Source organism: Plecotus auritus (genome assembly GCF_963455305.1).
Source record: "Plecotus auritus genome assembly, chromosome: X".
NCBI classification, from domain to species: Eukaryota; Metazoa; Chordata; class Mammalia; order Chiroptera; family Vespertilionidae; genus Plecotus; species Plecotus auritus.
This window is the reverse complement of record NC_137784.1, coordinates 136,072,989-136,092,638: the sequence shown is the minus strand read 5'-3', so window position 1 is coordinate 136,092,638 and position 19,650 is coordinate 136,072,989. Positions and strand designations below refer to the sequence as shown.

The 19,650-nt window shown below is 49.5% G+C and overlaps 1 protein-coding gene across 5 annotated transcripts in view; it reads right to left on the bottom strand.

The window, feature by feature from the left end:
* The window catches only part of IQSEC2 (IQ motif and Sec7 domain ArfGEF 2), an 86,836-nt gene that overhangs the window by 46,996 nt on the left and 20,190 nt on the right, over nt 1-19,650 (bottom strand). For 4 of the 5 annotated variants that reach the window (XM_080653470.1, XM_080653466.1, XM_080653467.1 and 1 more), the window contains exon 2: nt 12,839-12,868. In XM_080653470.1, coding sequence (XP_080509596.1) covers nt 12,839-12,868 — 30 coding nt within the window. Of the gene's footprint in view, nt 1-468; nt 587-12,838; nt 12,869-19,650 lie in introns of those variants that run through there. The other variant, XM_080653469.1, reaches the window with a different exon arrangement.

The window sequence follows — 19,650 nt, the reverse complement described above, 5'->3', positions numbered from 1 at the left end:
TCTTATCAGAGACTGAATCATCGTCAGCACCAGAATGACAGTCTCAACTGCTACCCATGTGCCAGTCACCCGCCCAAGTCCTCAGCCCCTTATCTCCTTAATCCTGAGACTCAGAGACTCTTCAGCTGCTGGAATGTTGGTATCAACGAATCTCAGCAGCTATCTGGAGCCCTGCAGTGCTGGGCCAGGCTAGCACCCCAGATCAGCTAACAATCACACCCCTCCTGGCCACAGACTGCCCTGCTTGGGCCTCCAGGGTCTTTACGGTGCTGGGCACCCTGATGTCTATGGGCTTACCCACTGGAGCTGGCTCCCTCCCCCAGGCCAAAGGCCTCCAAGAGTCCAAGAGGGGAGCCAGGAACCAGGAAGCCAGGAGGCTGCTGAATCAGCAGCCCAGGGACCAGGTCCAGGCCTAAGCAGGAAGGGAGGGGGTCAGGCTGCAGGGGTTTCGGGGACCCAGGTTCCTACCTGCTACTCCTCCCGGGGGGCTCCATGGATCCGGACCTGTCCGGAGGGCAGGCCCCCTGGCCCTGGGCGGTGCCTCCACCGTGTCACCAAACCCTCCTCCCCAGCCCTTCCCTAGAAGGAGGAACCAAAGAGGCGGGGCCAGGCCAGCTGGGCTGTAGGCCAGACTGCAACTGGAAACTTTGCTCTTTCCCTTGCTCCCCCAGGAGGTTTGGGAAGTCCTGGTAAGAGGAAGCAGGTTTGTGAGCCCACAGTGGCTCTGATGGGCCAAACCCCAGGCTGGGCTCCCTATGTGCACCCCCACCCAAGCACCCTGTCAAGTATGTGTCAACAGCACTGTTCTGAAGAGAAAATGGAGATGGCAACATGGCACAGGTCACACAGCCAGGAGGTGGCAGATCCCCAAGATCAGGACCTGGTTTGGCCATTTCCAAACCTGGAATCTGTCCCCTCAGCCATATCGCTGCCTTGTGAACACAGCAACCTTTCCATAGAGGCCTTTTCACACACCCTCATCTTGAGCACGGCTAAAGAGACCATTTGGTTGCTCTGGGATGCTCCGGATCACGTAAAATTCAAAGCACTCATTTTGGGAAGTCAGACTGGCCCTGGCCAATATTCTTGAGCACTGCAATAAGTCCTCATTCATTCAGTGTTTTCTGGACTGGCTGAGAGAAAAGCTCCCTGCAGAGAAGGACAAAAATCAGAAGAAATGCCTTTCACAATCAAGAGGCTGTTTTTCCAAGGAAGTGGCCCCACCTGGTCTTACAGAAAGGGAAACTGAGGCCTGGGGAGGGGAAGAAAAGAGTCTTACTGACATTCCCACAGCTGGGCAGACTAGAACCTAGGCCCTGACTCCCCAATTACCTACCACAGAATGGGCGGGGCTGGCCAAAGGAGAGAATGTGGAGGATTTGAAGGATGCGGGCTCCTGAGCAGCACCCCAGATCCAGCTCAGAGCATCCCTGTCCTTTCACTGCCCCAGAGCCCAGGCCTCTGGCTGTTCTGAGCAGAAGGCAGCCCTGGGAGGGGCCAGGGGGCCAGTGATCTAGAAGGAATAGGAGCTGACAGGCAACAGGCCAGCCTTCCTGTTTCCCTGCTGGGGCAGCTGGTTCCTCTCAAGAAAGCCAAAGCTGCTGAGAGAGATAGGCCCTCCAAACCACCACAAAGTTGGCATCTATAGGCTCTTCGTGGCCTCCTCTGCCCACCCCTAAAGATCCTTGGTTCTCTGGACTCTGGACTCAGTGCCTGTTCTTTTCTCTCTCCTTTAGCAACTCCAGTTTCTGACGTAGCTGCACCTGGTGCCCATTTGCAGTTACTGTGCTAAGAGCTGCACCTCTGGCCCAACATGCCTCTTGGCCTGGCAGGAGCTGAGAAATGGAAATTCCAGTCCTGGCCCTAAAGTTGATGCTGTGTGACCTTGGGCAAGTCCCTTCCCCTCTCTGGTGAGGCCAAGAGCCTTCATTTTGGTGCCTGGGAGAGCTAAGTACAAGTCCCAAGTCAACCACTTTTCAGCTGGTAACCCCTCTGAGGATCGATTTATCCTATATAATAAAAGCCTAATTTGCTAAGTGTCCGACAGTTCGTTCGATTGTTTGACCAGTTGCTATGACATGCACTGACCACCAGGGGGCAGATGCTCAGACCGGTAGGTTAGCTTGCTGCTGGGGTCCGGCTGATCAGGACTGGGCGAGACGGGCCAGACACACCCTGGACGAATCCATGCACCAAGCTGGTTTCGGCCCAATCCCCACAGGCCAGGCTGAGAGACCCCACCAGTGCACAAATCTGTGCACCAGGCCTCTAGTTCATCTATAAAAGACAAGTGGCTATTCCTGCCTCATGGGTTCTTGTGAGGATTCAGTGAGATGAATGAGCACATGAGGAAGTATCTCAGCTTGAGCCTGAGTCAGTCCCTTCTCCCAGAGAAGCCAGAGAGACCCATGGAAAGGCTGTTTGTTTCGGGGGTGGGACAATGGCTAGGGAAATCTCTCTTAATCCAGGCCACTCTTGGAATTCAGACTATGTGAACATGTTGGGTAGACTCATGTGATGACCCGCCAGAGACTGAAGGGAAGAAGGAATTACGGGTGAGGATGTTGACCTGGCCACAGGGCATTGGCCAGGCCTTCATTCCCTTGTTCACAGAGCCTGCGGATCAGGCACTGGGCTTGGGGTTAGACAAGCAGTGACTAAGGGTAGTCAATGTCCTGATCTCATGGAGCTTATATTCCAGTGAGAGGAAATAGATGTTCAACAACTAATGGAGTTAAGATGGGCAAAAGCGGAGGTAGCAGAAGAGAATGTTCCAGGCAGAGGAAATAACTTGGGCAAAGGACCTGAGGGGGTATTTCTAGGAACTGCAAAGAGGCCAAAGGGGCTGAATGGAAAAAGCTGAGAAGAAAGGTGAGACTAGAGATGTGGGCAGGGGCCCAATCATGCAGGAGGCCACAATAATGTTTTAGTGTGTATGCTAAGAACAGTTTGGCAGCCTGTGGTTCATGGATAGGCATATGGGGTGTCTCAGAAGCCACTGAAGCTGTATGACAAATATTAATGCGTAACAGCGTGTTTCCAGGGAGAGTATAACTTTCATCAGATCCCAGATGGGTTTGTGATCCCAAAAGAATAGGGAAGCTCTTTCTATGAGTCCATTCACAAGTGCCTAAGCCAAGCAACTGCAAGGCATTCTAGAACCTTCTGTGAGCTGGCCCCTACCTCTCCCATCTCCAGCTAGTCTCAGCCTTCCCCCATCTTCACCCTGTGCTCCACCCAGACAGGAGTGCTTGCAATTGTCTGTCACTCTGCTGTCAGCCTATCTTTGCCTGTGCCTTCCCTCCACTCAAAAGGCCCTTCCCCACCACCCTGCCCCCACTGCCACCACCCTATCTCTTTAGCTCCCCCTTGTTCTCAGAGGTTGTGATCCTCTGGGAACATGCTCTGACCCCTCCCCTGTGTCCTTCCCACCCTGTACTTCTCTCGGCACTGTCTGTTGCCTCTTCTGAGCCAGGAGCTCTGTCTTATTCATCTCAGTGTCCCCATCGTTCAACACAGGGCACCCAATCACACAAGTCAGTAAGATGTTGTTGGTAGGAGACACAATCCAGAGATGGAGGCTGCAAGATGGGCTTGTGGACACTAGAGGGCACTGTGACCTCTGGAATCCAGGCCTGATGCTGGCCAGGCGGGCTCCAGGGCCTGGTATGCAAACCTCCTGTCTCCAGGAACCCTGAAGCATGGAAACTGCTCTTGGGTTCTGGAGCTCCTCAGCTCTGGGTCTCATAGACCAGGGTCCCTGTTCCCGCCCCCAATTCACTTTCTGCCCCTTTTCCACACCACTTGTCAGGACAGGGCCATCCTACTGCGCACACAGCCTTTGTAATTCACAAATGCAATGCCAAGTACCCCTCCCACAGCCCTAGCATACATTTTTTTTTTGCTCTGTCTGCAACACTGGCCACTTCACCTCACCCCACCCCCACAGCTCACCTGGCTAACTTCTACTCATCTTCCAACTCTCAGCTTAGATGTCAGCTTGGAGAAACCGCCCTGTCCCTCAGGCTGGGTTGGGTATATTTCTGAGGTGCTCCCACAGCATCCTGCACTTCCCTGTAATTGTCTGTAATTGTCTGTTTCCTTCCCTGTTTCCCTACAAGACAGTGAGTTTCCTCAGAGAAGGACTCTGGACTCTGTTATTACTCATCATTGTGACCAACTGCGTTTAATTTAGCACATTAGTGCCTGGCACATCATCCTTAAGTGAATGATTGAATAAATGGATGGATGAATGGATGGATGACCTCTAACAAATGACTTTACCTCTCTAGTTTTCTTTTGTTTGCAATTAATAAAGTGGATGTGATCGCCACAACTTAGTAGGGCGACCAGGACGATTAAAGATAATATGTGTTGAGTGCTAACAGTGCCTGATACATAGTAGACATTTCTGAAATCAAAAAGATAGTTAATATTTGGAATAGTGAAAAAAAGGGAGGGAAGAAGACTCTTCCTGGAGCTGGGGATGATCTCACCCACTCGGGTTTACCATTTACATGTGAAAGATGGTTTTACCAATAATAAGAAAAGTATCATTTTTTAATGTTCTCTATGTTTTCTTAGTTCATTTGTTTTGTTCTTTATTATTACTATTATTATTCATTTCATAGAGGAAGGGAGAGAGAAAGAGAGACAGAAACATCAATGATGAGAGAGAATCATTGATCAGCTGCCTCCTGCACGCCCCCCACTGGGGATCGAGCCCGCAACCCGGGCATGTGTTCTGACCAGGAATCAAACTGTGACCTCCTTGTTCACAGGTTGACACTCAACCAGTGCACCACACCAGCTGGGTGAACAGTATCATTTTTTTTACTGTTTTATTAGAAATAACGACAGCATCTGCTATGTGACAGACCGGAAACAGGAGGCTCCCAAGGAGGAGGTGCGCAGCCTCTAACCTCAGCCAGAGAATTCGAGGCCAGGGCTGAGGTCAGAGCTGCAGGCATTGCCCCGGCGTCTGGAGACCAGTCATTACAGGCACCGCTGGTTCCAAACTCTTTACTCATAGGTGAAAACTTGTCTAAGGGGTCATTAATTCCCTCTGTAATTAATGCAAAAACTGCAGGGTTTGTATTCATGGAAAACTAAGCTCAAGCATCAAGCTGATAATATTGATAATGTGCGCTTGTAATTACATACTGCAGGTAACTATAAATTCAGTCACTGCACTAATAAAATGTGAAAATTCCTGAAGCAACCAAGAACTTGGTAGCAGCTGTACCATGGGTAACATTATGCCCATCATTTTGAGGCTATGAAAATCACCACATACTGGGAGCAATGGCAATAAGGGGAAATTTTTTGGTGAAACAGGGTGTTCTGATGCAAAAGCATGATATCTGAAAGCATAGTGAGCAAAGATCTATTTGCATTACAGTAGGAACCAAAACCTTGATGAATGGGCAATCTTATATTGTGGGTGGGTCTCTGAGCTGATTGCTACCCAGGCTCCAATCTCACTGTGGACACATAAAAGCTGTGGTCACTGTAGAAGACCAAGTATCGAGCATTTGATCTCTCTACCCTTACCCACTTCAAAGAGAATTGACTCCCACCTAAAGCCCCTTGCTACCTCGTGTGACCATAGGCTAGACCAGCCTTGGGCAAACTATGGCCCGCGGGCCGGATCCGGCTGTTCTATCCGGTTCTCTTGCTCTCCCCTCCGCTCCTTTACTTTGAATTTATATTAGTTCACACAAACACTCCATCCATGCTTTTGTTCCGGCCCTCCGGTCCAGTTTAAGAACCCATTGTGGCCCTCGAGTCCAAAAGTTTGCCCACCCCTGGGCTAGACAGAAATGCTGTGGTCATATGGGGGTGGACCCTGAAGCTGGAAGGTTGTGTGTGAAAGCAGAGGAAGCCAGGCCAGAGAGAGGAGTCAGTGACAAAGAGATGACAGGGACCAGGCAAGCCATGAGAGGTGAGAGCCAAGACACAGGCCCCAGAAATGGGGGGGGGGGGGAGAGAGAGAGAGAGAGAGAGAGAGAGAGAGAGAGAGAGAGAGAGAGAGGAGAAGGGAGAAGGGAGAGTGAGAGAGACAGAGAAAGAGAGCACGCAATCTTGGTCCTTTGGTCCTTGACTTCTTGGTCCCACTTCCAGCTGGCGTGTGGCCTGGCTATACTTCATATACTGTTCTTAGATTCCATGAGATGTAGCCTTGCAAGAGGTCCCCCTACCCTTTATTCTTGACTGAGTCTGAGTGGATTTCTGTTCCCCCCAACAAAATGTACTCTGGCTAAAAGAAGGGAAAATTGGGCATATAAGTGCAGAGCTTGCACAGGCAAAAACGAATAAAGAACACTTATGGCCCGGTCAGTGTGGCTCAGTGGTAGAGCATTGACCTATGAACCAGGAGGTCACAGTTCGATTCCCAGTTAGGACACATGCCCAGGTTCCGGGCTCTATCCCCAGTGTGGGGCGTGCAGGAAGCAGCCGATCAATGACTCACTCCCTCTCATCATTGATGTTTCTATCTCCCTTCCTCTCTGAAATCAATAAAAATATATGTTAAAAAGAACACTTATGTAGGGAGGGATGAATGCAATGATAAAGCAGTTTTGTTTGTTCACCCTAATGCTCCCTCATTTCCTGACACTTTCTACCACAGACAAACGCTGAAGCCACACGCACGCACACAATGACATCCAGTGGCACACAGAAACAAAGGCAGTGACAACCAGATATGCTCCTATGTGGACACCCGGACATGCATGGCTGCGCTAGCATGCGGCACTGCCACTGCGCTCTTCACAGCACACAGACAGGGCCGGCCGGCCAGCAGGGAGCACCCACACGCATGAATGCAGTGGCATGGAGCACCCACATGCATGCACGTAGGGGCACGGAGCACCCACACGCATGAACGCAGAGGCAGGGAGCTCCCACATGCATGAACGCAGGGGCAGGGAGCTCCCACATGCATGAACGCAGGGTCAGGGAGCTCCCACATGCATGAACGTAGTGGCATGGAGCATCCACATGCATGAACGCAGTGGCAGGGAGCTCCCACATGCATGAACGCAGTAGCGCTGCCCAAAAGGCTGGGGCCAGGAGTGGAGGTTTGACTGGGTGCTGCGCAGCCCTCCCCAACTACCAAGTGACTCATCCCCAGGGCTGCTAATTAAAGCCAGGACAGAGGGGATAGAAGTGAGGGGAGGGGAAGAGAGAGGTTTATTTTGGTGCCAACCAGGCACACAGCCAGTTTAGGGGTCACCCACTTCCTGGAGCTGGGCCAGGTGGGGGCACAGGAATGCAGACAGGAAGCAGGGGGGGGGAGGACCCTCTTACCCCTTCTTGTCTCTTGTGAGCTTCCTGGAAAGGTACCTTCTTTGGGAAAATTACCCAACTTCCCCCACCTCCCTCCTCCTCTGTCCCACTGTCAGATTCCAACTCTGCCCCCTCCAGACTCTCATCCTTACAACGGGTTCTCCTGGGCACCACACTCCCATCGGGGCTTGCCAGAGCCGGCTCATGTGTGTTTGCACCCCACTCTGGAACTCTCACTCTCTCTCTCTCTCTCTCTCTCTCTCTCTCTCTCTCTCTCTCCCCCCAAGGATCCCACAACACAGGCCTGGTACATAGGGGATGCTCTGCAGTGCTTCTGGAACATTACTGGGTTAACCCCGCTATAGCACAATGTGGTCGCTGCAACTCTGGATTCCTTTTCTAGTTCTACCACGGGGAGAATCATTTTAGTCCTCTAAGCCTCGGTTTCCTCATTTGTAAAATGACAAGAATATATGCCCTATAGGATTGTTGTGAGGATTCAATGAGAATAGATGAAGTACCCAGCATGGTGCCCAGCACAGCTTTAGCCATCACCTGGAAAGTGCTGTTGCTAACACCCACCTCGGGCCCAGGGGGAGGCCGAAAAGGAGGGTGGGGGTGGGGGCAGCACTTACAGAGCCAAATTCCAGGCCTGGCTCCATCACACAGCACCCAGAGAACCGCAGACAAGTCACAAGCTCTCAGGGCACTGTCTGTCATGTAAAATGGGATCTGCGATATGACACCATCGATCTACTGTAAAGGCTTTCGCCTGTCAAGTGTCCCGCGTGGAGCTCAGCTCCTAGAAGCGGCTTGATGAGCTGCAGCACTGATTGCTAGGGATAGCAGCAGGAGCTCAGACCTTTGGAGCCAAAGAAGCCCAGGAGGGAGGAGGCAGGCAGGGAGGGCTTCCCAGAATGGGCAGGACTGGAGTTGGGCCCCAGAGCACATTGGGCGGGCGGGGCTGTAAGTGACAAGATTCCAGGCAAAGGAAGTGATGGGAACGGACAGCTGGACGGACAGCTGGACGGGGCGGGCACCCAGGCAGCAGCGAACAGCAGGCAGCAGGAGAGGAGGCAGTGCAGCTCTGGGCACTGGCGGTGTCTTGCACTTGTGAATGCGGGAACCACGGAGAGTCGTCTGTGAGGTCTCAGCCACCCCAGATTCCCAGGAGGTCAACACAAGGAAGAATTTTAGAGATGATCTAATTCTAATCCAAAGTCCCGCTGGACAGATGGGGGCACTGAGGCCCAGAGTGGGAGGCCTCCTCTGGGAGCAGAGCCAGCAATGGCTGCTCCTCCCACCTCTCCTTCCTGAGGTTGCAGCGGCTCCTGTTGCCATGGGGACATCCCAGCTCCAAGGGTATCAGCAGCTCCCCTCCCCCTCCCTCCTTCCTTAGCAACAGGCCACCTCCTCCAGCTCTCAATCTTGCGTGCCTGGCAACCCCAGCCTGGTCCCTGGTCACCCCACTCACTCCCCACTTCCAGTCTGACCCTAACTGCAGAGGCAGTGCCTCCAGGCCTGGGATCCCTCCTGCCTGCCCCTCTGTCTTCAAGTGCTACACTTCACCTTTTTCCCTATTCAGCACTGACAGTGGATTAGGTTAGGAGAAGGCAGAGGGCACTCCAATGTGTTAGCCACTGCTTGGTGCTGAGCGTCGCTTTACTGTAAGTTCTCTCATCAACCCAAGGGAGTCAGAAGCATTATCCTCATTTCACCGATGAGGAAACAAATAAGGATCAGAGAAGTCAAGTGGCTTCACCAAGAACACACAGCAAGGAAGCAGGCTCTGCTGAGAGCTAGTTTCGGGAACTTGAGCCATTGCCAGTCCCTCTTTGGACCTTGGCTTAAGGTGCCTGCAGGTCTGACAACTTCTCACTGATCTGCAGGAAGTCCAGGCACCTTCTATCCACAGCCCTCCCGCGATACCAGCTGTTCAGCTCTAATTAGATAGACTCCACACTCCCTCTGGCATTCCGTGCTTGGAAGCCCTCAGGCCTGGGCCTTCCACAGGGGGTGGAGGGTGTGTTTTCAATCCACCAATGATGCTCATTTCTTGCTGTTCTACTTCCAACACAGCCTCGGCCTAATCCCTCTCCTTGGTGTTCCTGCTACCCTCCTAATCTTTCCCCTTCACACGCACACACTGTTCCTTAGAGGAGGGCACTGGGGCTCCAAGGGATGAACAGAGCTGTCCAAAGTCACATATCTAGCCCTGGCACATTTGTTCAGTGGTTACAGAGTCAGCCTGCAGACCAAAGGGTCGCCGGTTTGATTCCTGATCAAGGGCACATACCTCGGTTGCAGGCTCGATCCCAGGACCCGGTGTGTGTGTGGGGGGCACATGTGGGAGGCAACCAATTGATGTGTCTCTCTCACATCATTGTTTCTCTCTCCCCCTTCCTCCCTCCCCTCCCCTCTCTCAAAACAAGCAAACAAAACAAAATCAATGGAAAAAATAGCCTTGGGTGCAGATTAAAAAAAACAAAAAATGAAGTCACATATTTATAAAGTGACCTAACCATAAATGGAGCCCTTTGCTTCCCTTGCTTTGCTGGGGAGCCCAGCCTCTCCTCCAAACCTCCCCGGCTTCTCCTTGGCGACAGAAGGCGTCTGTGACCCAGCCCTGCCCAGCGGTCTGATCTTGAACATTTGAGCCTTCCCTGCCCAGATCTATTTTAGCCCAACTGACTGCCACCATCTGTAAGTCCACCCTCACTTCCTGGGCATGCTGGTTCCAGTGCCAGCAATGCCCTCCGTATGCAGAGTCTGCGTGTCCATCCTCCACAGCCCAGCTTAGATGCCACCTTCTCCCGGAAGCCATCCCTGACCCATAACTGGAGTTCAAGAATTTACATGCAGGCCAAGCCAGTGTGGCTCAGTGGTTGAGTGTCAACCTATGAACCAGGAGGTCTCGGTTCAGTTCCCAGTCAGGGCACATGCCCGGGTTGTGGGCTCCATCCCCAGTGAGGGGCGTGCAGGAGGCAGCCAATCAATGATTCTCTCTCATCATTGATGTTTCTCTCTCTCTCTCTCTCTCCCCCCCCACCCTTCTCTCTTCCTCTCTGAAATCAATAAACATATGTTTTTTAAAAATTGACATGCAGGTACTGAGAGCATCCTCAGACAGCCCACCTAGCCCTGGCTCCCACTGTGTTTGCATCATCTTGCCCCACAAATGCTATGTCTCAGGTCCCTTCGACAACCTAGGTTTGACCCTTGCTTCTCCAATTGCTGAGTTCTCAAGGGCCCTGTAGCTTCCTCAACTGTGGGCCCAAGTGCAGACACTGGCTTTGGAACCAGACAGCCCAGGGTGTGAGTCAGAATGCTGCCTTCCGGCCCCATTGCTCTTCTTTCCTTGGGCATCACTGACCCTCTCAGGAACCTCATCTGTAAATCAGGGATCCTAATCCATGTCTAATAGGGCTGTTGTGAGCATGAAATAAGAACATGTTCAGATTTCTTAGTATGCGAGGAGCAAATGATCACTGCTATTATTCCTAATATTAGGAGGAAGCTGAGGAGGATTACTATGATCTGCAAGGCTTCCCACAGCTCCCACAGGGACGACGTGGGCTGGGCTCTGGGCTGTGTGCCAGGCAGACCTGGGTTTGAATCCAGGCTCAGCCAAATATTAGTGGCGTGTCTTTGGGCAAACCAGGCTGAGCCACAGTTGCCTCAACTGTAAAACAATGATGATAAGGCCAGCCTAGGTTCCGCCTACAGTGTCACTGGGAGGATCAAACAAAAGAAAGTCGTTGACAACTTCAGTAAGCTGTAAAGACCCAACTTATATCACCATATGACTTATGATTATGATAATTACTAAATACCCTGAGCTCCAGGTCACAGGAACTCCCCTGCTGGGAAGAGCACAGAGGGAGAGACACTGTCAATCTGTCCCTCAATGAGTAGCAGGCACATCAACAGGAAGGAAGCCCAAACTGCCTTTCTCTAAGCCCACAGTGGGACAGTGGGATCCAGGTCTTTTTTGAGACCAGTGCCTTCCTAAATGCTAGGACAGGCTGGCTGGTGTGGCTCAGTGGTTGAGCATCGACCTATGAACCGGGAGCTCACGGTTCAGTTCCCGGTCAGGGCACATGCCCAGGTTGTGGGCTCGATCCCCAGTGTGGGGCCTGCAGGAGGCAGCTGATCAATGATTCTCTCTCATCATGGATGTTTCTCTCTCTCTCTCCCTCTGCCTTCCTCTCTGAAACCAATAAAAATATATTTAAAAAATAATAATAAATGCTAGGATAGGCTGTGCCCATGCTATATCCTTCGCTGCGTGCACTGCAGGGACTAACTGTGTCTTGTCATATTCACTGAGCCGGACATCACATTCCCCTTGATTTCCTGATGGCCCAAGCGTTGTCCCATTCCACAGCCCCGTCCTTGGCCTTAGGCATCAGTGTGCTCCCCCCCACCCCCTCGCTCTGCCTGGGATGCTAAGGCACAGTATGTCTTTCTGCACCTCTGTCTGTATGCTAGGCTCCTCTGCCCTCTCCCGCATCCACTGTCTGGATGCCAGGGCCTGGGCTGCTGCATATGGTTGGACAAGCTGTGCCCTGCACAAGGGTTCACAGCCAAGAGGGCATCAGTGGGGGCTGAATCCAACCTGTGCTCTGCTCACTGAGCCGGAAACCCTGGTGATGGGCTGAAGTAGCCCTGTGGAAAGAGAACATTCCTCCAACTGACCCACTCAGTGGATTCTACTCTTCCCAAAGGTTCTGTATATGCTGGTCACAGCCTTGACTGGGATCTGGCGTGCCCATCCTATGCCTCTGTCATCTGGGCCCATCTCATCTCAGAGGCCCACCCCACCACTCCCTACCTGAATGCTAAGACTAAAGGGCCCTCCTCTGAAACCCCCATCATTCCCACATAGCCCCTTCACTTAACACTTGTCTTCATGAAGCTTCTGATGGTTTAAGGCCTGGGAAATGCACAAATAGCCCTTGTCTCTAACCCAGTTTTACTCCCACCTACTGAAGTGGCAGATTTATCACACCCTGAAAACTTACTGAAACTTGCAAACCTTTTTAGCAAGCACACACACATACACAAAATGTGCGCTTGTCACCATAATGTATATTTCTAATATGTAGAATGTGTCACATCAAAAGTCCATCCAAGTCCCACTAACACAGGGCTAGAGTTGTTCAGGGTGGGGCATGAAAGCCAGACCAGGGAAGCCCCACATTTACTGTGCCCTCTTCTCCGGGGAGGAGAAGGTTGAAAAGGTCCCAGGGCCAGAGCTGAACTCTCTGCGGGTCAACTTTCCCATGTGGGCAGCTCCCATGAACCCCTTGGGGGTTCAGCCTAGCCCCGAATCAGCAAGGGTTAGAAAGACTGAGGAACAGTTTCAACCCCCTTCCCATACCTGCCAGCCCCCCACCCCACTCCACAGCACCCCTAATACCAACGGGACAAAACCCCTGGAGTTGGCCCCCACTTCTGCCCATGGATCCCGAAGTAACAAACCAAAGGCCCCCACCCCAGTCCCTGTCCCATCTCCCAATCACTATTAAAGAAAGGAGGTACTGACCTGACTGTTCTGGAATTCTCACCATCTGATCTGAAAGAGAAACAGAGAAAGAAAAATGACAGTCAGCATATGCTCTCACCTCTTCTCCCTCTGCCCTATGCAGTGTCCTTGAAGGCTAACATGCATCATGAAAATGAGGAGTAAGGTATTTCAGGGAGAGCAAAGACCCAGTGCAAAGGGCTTGAGATGGCAAAGGGCCTGGCCAGTTGTTGGGACAGGGAGGACGACAGTGTGGCTGGGGTGGAGTGAGTGAGGGGAAGAGTGGTTGGAGGTGAGGTCAAAGAGACGCCAGGAACCACCCAGCTGGCATGGCTCTGTGGTTGAGCATCAACCTATGAACCAAATGACGGTTTGATTCCCAGTCAGGGCACATGTCCTGGTTATGGGCTCTATCCCCAGTGTGGGGATGTGCAGGAGGCAGCCGCTCAATGATTCTCTCTCATCATTGATGTTTCTATTTCTCTCTCCCTCTCCTTTCCTCTCTGAAATCAATAAAAACATATATTTTAAAAAAAAAGACATGTCAGGAACCAACCATGTGGGCCTGGTGGGTCACGGTGAGGAGTGAGGCCTTCCTCAGAGTGGCTGAGTGGCAGCTACAGCTGTGGGCAGGGGCAAAGTCCAAGCTTTGAACAACAGACTGAGCCTCAGATATCAGCTCTGCCACTTACCAGTCCTTCCCCTCTCGGAATCTGAGCCTCAGTCTCCCCACTTGTAACATGAGGCCAAGTCTCACAGGGCTGTTGGGATGATTAAGCCCTTTAGAACCCAGCAGACAAATGCCAGGTATTATTAACAACCTAGAAAAGGCTTTGCCAATTGCTTGGTCCAACCTGCTTATTTTCCAGAGGAAGAGAACAAGGCTGTGAGGGTGAGTCAGCTGCTGAGCTCCTTTCTACTACATTGGTCTGCCTTCTTCATTGTGAGGCCCCCTCAGAGGCAACGGAAGGGCGACAAAAGAGAATGGAGTGGGGACAGCTTTGAGGGAAATGAGGGGATGAGTGAAATCTGAGCCACACCCTTCCGCTGCTCCTCCTCGCCTGTGTGCAGGGGAAGGGGGTTAGGAAGGAACATAGTGCGTTGATGCGTTGGGGGTGGGGAAGGGCAGGAAGAAGGACCAGGGAACTTGGAAAAAGTGGGACAGTGTGGGAAGTGCCTTCTTCATCCCCTATTGTCTTCTTTCTCCTTCTTTACCTCCTCCCCCAACCATGACACACTGCAGAAGGGACAGAGATGAACACATTGCAGGCTCTGTCCTCAGGTGAGAGAACCATGATGCAATCTTAAGTGAGGGGAGCGTCAGCTATGCTGAGTATAAAATGAGAGAGCCTGGCCAGCATGGCTCCATGGTTGAGCGTTAACCTATGAACCATGGTTTGGTCCATGGTTTGATTCTGGTCAAGGGCACATGCTCGGGTTGCGGGTTTGATCCTCAGGAAGGGGCTTGCAGGAGACAGCCAATTGATGATTCTCTCTCATCATGGATGTATCTATCTATCTATCTATCTATCTATCTATCTATCTATCTCCCCCTTCATCTCTGAAATAAATAAAAATATATATTAAAAATAAATAAAATGAGAAAAGGACCCACAGGAAGCAGGTAGACCTCAGAAGAGAATATTTGTTGGGAGAGTGAATGGCACACCACCCAGCGAGGTGAGGCAGGCAAGCATCAGGGTGCCGGAGCTCAGAGCGTGGGTGAGTTCAGTACTTCATTCTGCTACTTACTAGTACTAGCTACATAATCCTGGGGAAGGCACTCCCTCTGTCCAGCCTCAGCTTTTTCACTTGTGAAATGGGAGTGGGATGATAAGAATCCCGCCCCTTGTGGGTGGAGCTGTGAGGCTTGGCCTAGCACAGTGCCAGGTACAGGGTGCATGACCATGGGTCAGACCTTTAGCTTTTGCTGCCTCCTAAAGGGATGGAGGGCCAGGACCACAGAGCACCTTTTCACACTAAAACTTTCCATCTGACTCTGCAGCAACAAGATTGCTTCTGAGCCTGACCCTGGTCCAATGATTTGCATGTATCAGGTGAGCATCACTTCAGTGACTCCCCAACTATCAACAGAATGGAAGCCAAGCCCCTCAGCCTCTGTCCCTAACATTAAACCTCTGCTCCAGGCAGGCCAGTCTCCTCGCTATCCCACCCCAACCCCAAACCCCAACACACACTTATGCAGTCTACTATAACTAGGTCCTGACCCAGGAATACAAACCCTCAAGGAGCTCACAGACTGGGCCCCTGCTCCAATCTATTTTAGAGCGATGTAGGTACTCATCTCCACTTTCGTGGGAACCTACTGCATACCAGGCAGGGTGTCTGTCTCTTTTTGTACATTATTTCCTTTGATCCTGCAAAATGGGAGTTACCCATCCAGTTTTAAGATGATGAAACTGAGACTAAGAGAAGTTGAAATGATTCACCCCACGTCGCACAAGTAAGGGGAGCTTGGTCTGAACCCCAAAGCTTGTGTTCTTACCACCAGGCTCCACTGTACCAGTAGCTCAGGGCTGGGCAATTGCGTGCAGTTAGGTTGGCTTTCTTTATCCCGGTTCCCCAATGTCAAGACAGACCCTTCCTCTCCAGGGCCCTTTCTTCTGAGAGATGTTAGTCCTCAACATGGCAGCTAGGGGGAGCAAAAGATCTCCGTTCCAGCAGTGACGCAGAGTGAATTAGTCAGTTATCCTCACTGTGGACTGATTTTTACTAGTTTGGGGGTATATGGTGTCATATGACCCTCAATGTGGGGTGCTTCCACACCAGGGGAACATCGATGTGAGAGAAACACATCGATTGGTTGTCTCTTGCACGAGCCCTACCAGGGCCTGGGCTGGGGAGGAATCTGCAACCAAGGTACATGCCCTTGACCAGAATCAAACCCGAGACCCGTCAGTCCGCAGGCTGATGCTCTATCCACTGAGCCAAACTGGCTAGGGCTGGGCTGCCATTCTTTTCGGGAGCAGCACAGACTCATAGAAAGAATGCTGGGTTCTATTATGGCTCCTTCCCTAACTGGCAGCCTACGTAGACTTGGACAAGTCACCTGCTCTCTGGACCTTGGTTCCTCATCTACAAAACAATGGGGCTGTGTTAGTTGAGTTCTGAACAATTTTCAGGACCTAAAACATTCAGTTTCTTCAGAATCCCAAAGTTCTCTCTTTTATCAACCACGGTCAGCTGTGTACATAAAGAAGCGAAGACCAGGTAGCAAGCCTCCCTTTATCAATCCACATCAGGAGAAATGGATTTCTCCTTCTAGTCCCACAGTCTTCTCTAAGGAAAGGCCACTTAGGACCCCAGCCTTCTCAAAGGCTCAGCTATGCGAATTCTCATCCTCAGGAGTGATGCTCACTAAGCTAACATATTGAAGCCTATGAGTATAGTGACCATATTATCTGAACCAAAAACTCAGGCATGTAACCTGACCAAAGATTTTGATATTGCTGCTTCCAGGTACAAGGGACAATCTGGAAGATGGAAGAATAAATGGCAAATACAGAAAGTTCCCGAACCTTTTGGGAACTTATGGGGATGACAAGGGCAGAATGTAGGCCCTCAATATTCATATTGGGGTTTCTGTCCTCACCTCCTGACTGGATTCCCTGTAGCTGGTTTTTGATCCTCTAAGCAATTTATCAACATCACCTGGGGAAACTATAAGGCTCTCTGGAATTAGATAAATAAGGTTGTCCTCTGGGAACTAAACTATTTATAAAAAAACACACAACATAAAATGCATCAGAAACAAGATATTCAAAGTTACCTGAAACAAACAGACTGGCCTGGCCAGTGTGTCTCAGTGGTTGAGTGTCAACCTATGAATCAGGAGGTCACAGTTCCATTCCTAGTCAGGGCACATGCCCAGGTTGCAGGCTCGGTCCCCAGTGTGGGGCGTGCAGGAGGCAGCTGACCAATGATTCTCTCACATCTTTGATGTTTCTCTCTCTCTCTCTCTCTCTCTCTCTCTCTCTCTCTCTCTCTCTCTCTCTCTCTTTCTCTCTTTCTCTCTCTCTCCCCTTCCTCTCTGAAGTCAATAAAAACATATTTTTTAAAAAAGAAATAGACTGGAGACTGGTCCTCAAGCCAGGATTTGAGTAACATGTGTAAAAAAACATGAAAGGAAATTGGACACCAATGATAGTAGACTTTTTTAAAAGGAGACTTGAAAGGCAACTGTGAACAGGGCTCCTCCCAGAAGTGTCCCGAGGAGAAAGAGGTGGGTAGACTGACCCAGGAATCATGTAAGTCTCTCTAAAAGCTGAGATCCAGGCCTGGGGACAGCCAGGCACCTCCTCTCCCAAACATCACTTTATCTAATTGCAAGTCTCTTCAATGGACGACTCCCTTCTCTAAAGTGCAAACCAGTTGATAGGGTTCTTCTGCTTCTGTCATTCAGTAATTTTCCCATCAACATTACTGCTGGTCAAGTCCAGGCTCTCCAAAGCTCTAAATCTCACTCTGCCCTTCCATCTGCTTTTAAAAATATGTATTTTTATTGATTTCAGAGAGGAAGAGAGAGGGAGAGATAGAAACATTAATGATGAAAGAGAATCACTGACTGCCTCCTACATGCCCCACACTGGAGATCACGCCCACAACCTGGGCACGTGCTCTGACAGGGAATCGAACTGTGACCTCCTGGTTCATAGGTCAATGCTCAACCACTGAGTCACACAGGACGGGCTACTTTTTTTTTTTTTAAAGCACATTTGGTACTTGCTACTTGGAACACTCTTGGCCCTCTTTATGATTTTCAAAGTGATTTTTAATTTTATTAAAGTGACGTGAAATAGCTTGAAAAGTCAAATTGTAAAAGGATCTTAACAAAAATAATGGCCTTTTTGTCAACTGTTTTAGTTATTTTTTTCTGAATTTGTGTTCATATTTCTAAAGTAGATGCTCATATTGCTAATCTGTGTTTGATTTTTTTGTCCTTTTAAATTTTTATTTTTATCCAAGTAATACATGTATATAGATTTCCCCATCACACTGTATTGCAAGGATTATAACAAAAAAACACAAATTCCCCACTCTACCCGTCCTCCCCCAACTCCCACTCTCAGAGACAAACAGTTTTCAAGTCTTTCAACTGCTTTTTGGCTATTTACCTCTTCATTTCTAAAGAACACACGCATACTTCAATTTCATGATTTAGTTTTTAGTTTTATGTATTATGTATGGAATTCCTCCTATTCAGGGAGAGGATACAGCTCTCTTATACACATTTCCACCTCCAGCCCCCAGTTTTCATGTAGGTGTACACATCCCCTCCTCTCATTCTACCACTATAGTCATATCACAAAGTTTTGGTTAAATCAATATTAGTGGTTTCCATTATTATGACTGCCTTGATACTAATAATGGATAAATCATATCATATACTATAATTACATTTCCTTTGCCATACAACTGTTTCTTTTCCCTAGTGTTGATTATTATTATTGTTGTTGTTATTATTGCTTGCATAGTTTTCCTCATATATATGATCAATTCTCCCCAAACTATCACCAGTGCAATTCTCCCCTCAATATGTTTTGACACAGGTAATCCATCAGATATTTCCCGCCCCTTTGGAGACATCATTCCCACAGCAATCCAGATTGGTTGCTCTCTAGGCCTGAACAAGGTTGCCCTAAGATCTTCTCCCTTCCACACAGCCCTGAGGTTCTGTGTTGGATTTACTGTTTCCTAGATTGCTTGGCCTTTTTTTTTTTTTTTTTTTTTTCCCCCTGAATTCGTGTTTGTATTTCACTGGAGCACTTTCTCTACTGCTTCCTGAGAAAGGAGGCATGGGACATAAAATCTTCTGATCTTCCATGTCTGAGAATGTCTTTATTACACCCTCACCTTTGATATCAACTGAGTATAGACTTCTAAGTTAGAAGTAATGTCCCCTCAGAATTTTGAGAACACTGCTCCATTGTCTCCTAGCTTCCAGTTTGCTGTTGAGAAGTCCAATGTTATTCTTTTTCTTGATCCTTTGTATATGATATGATTTTTCTCTGGAAGCTTTTAGTATCTTCCATTTATCCCTGCTATCTCACAGGTGCATACCTTGGTATGGCTCATTTTATCATTTATTTTGAGTGGGATTTTCATTCCTTTGGTTCCGGACATGTTCTTGTATTAGGTCTTTGATCATTTCATTTCTGCTGTCTCCTCCATTCTCTATTTCTGGAATATTGTTGACATTCCTCAATTGATCCTCTATTGTTGAATGTTGACATTCCTCAATTGATCCTCCAATTTTCTTATCTTTTCTCTTCTGTTGTCCATCTCTTCGTCTTGTTATTCTGCTTCCTAGGACATTTCTTCACCTTTTATTTTCTAGTCCTTCTGTTGAAATATTTATTTTGGCTTTCACTATCTTCTATTTCCCAGATTTCTTCTCCTCCTTTCATTACCTCTGTTCCTTCCAAGTTCTTTTGTTAGGTTTGTTTGCTTGCTTGCTTTTTTGGTCATTCTTGCAGGTTGACTATCTTCCTCAAATAGCCTGTACTAGCTGATCATCTGGCTACCTAAGGTTTGGGTTTTTATAAAATTGGTTTTACTGAGGTTTAATTTACATGAAATGAAGTAAACCTATTTTAAGGGTCCTTGGCTGGTGATCCTTGGTGATAAGTTCCCATGACACTAACAAGCTGATGGGAATTTCTGTATGCAGATGGCGCTTGCCAGGTGATAGGCTTCACTACAGTGTTACTGAGCTGCAAAGCTGTTCTGTTGTTGGAAGACTGCAAAATGTCTTCTTTTGGAGGCCTTTTTCTGGGGCCTGTCAGTTTCCCTAGAGAAGCCTCCTTTGTCCT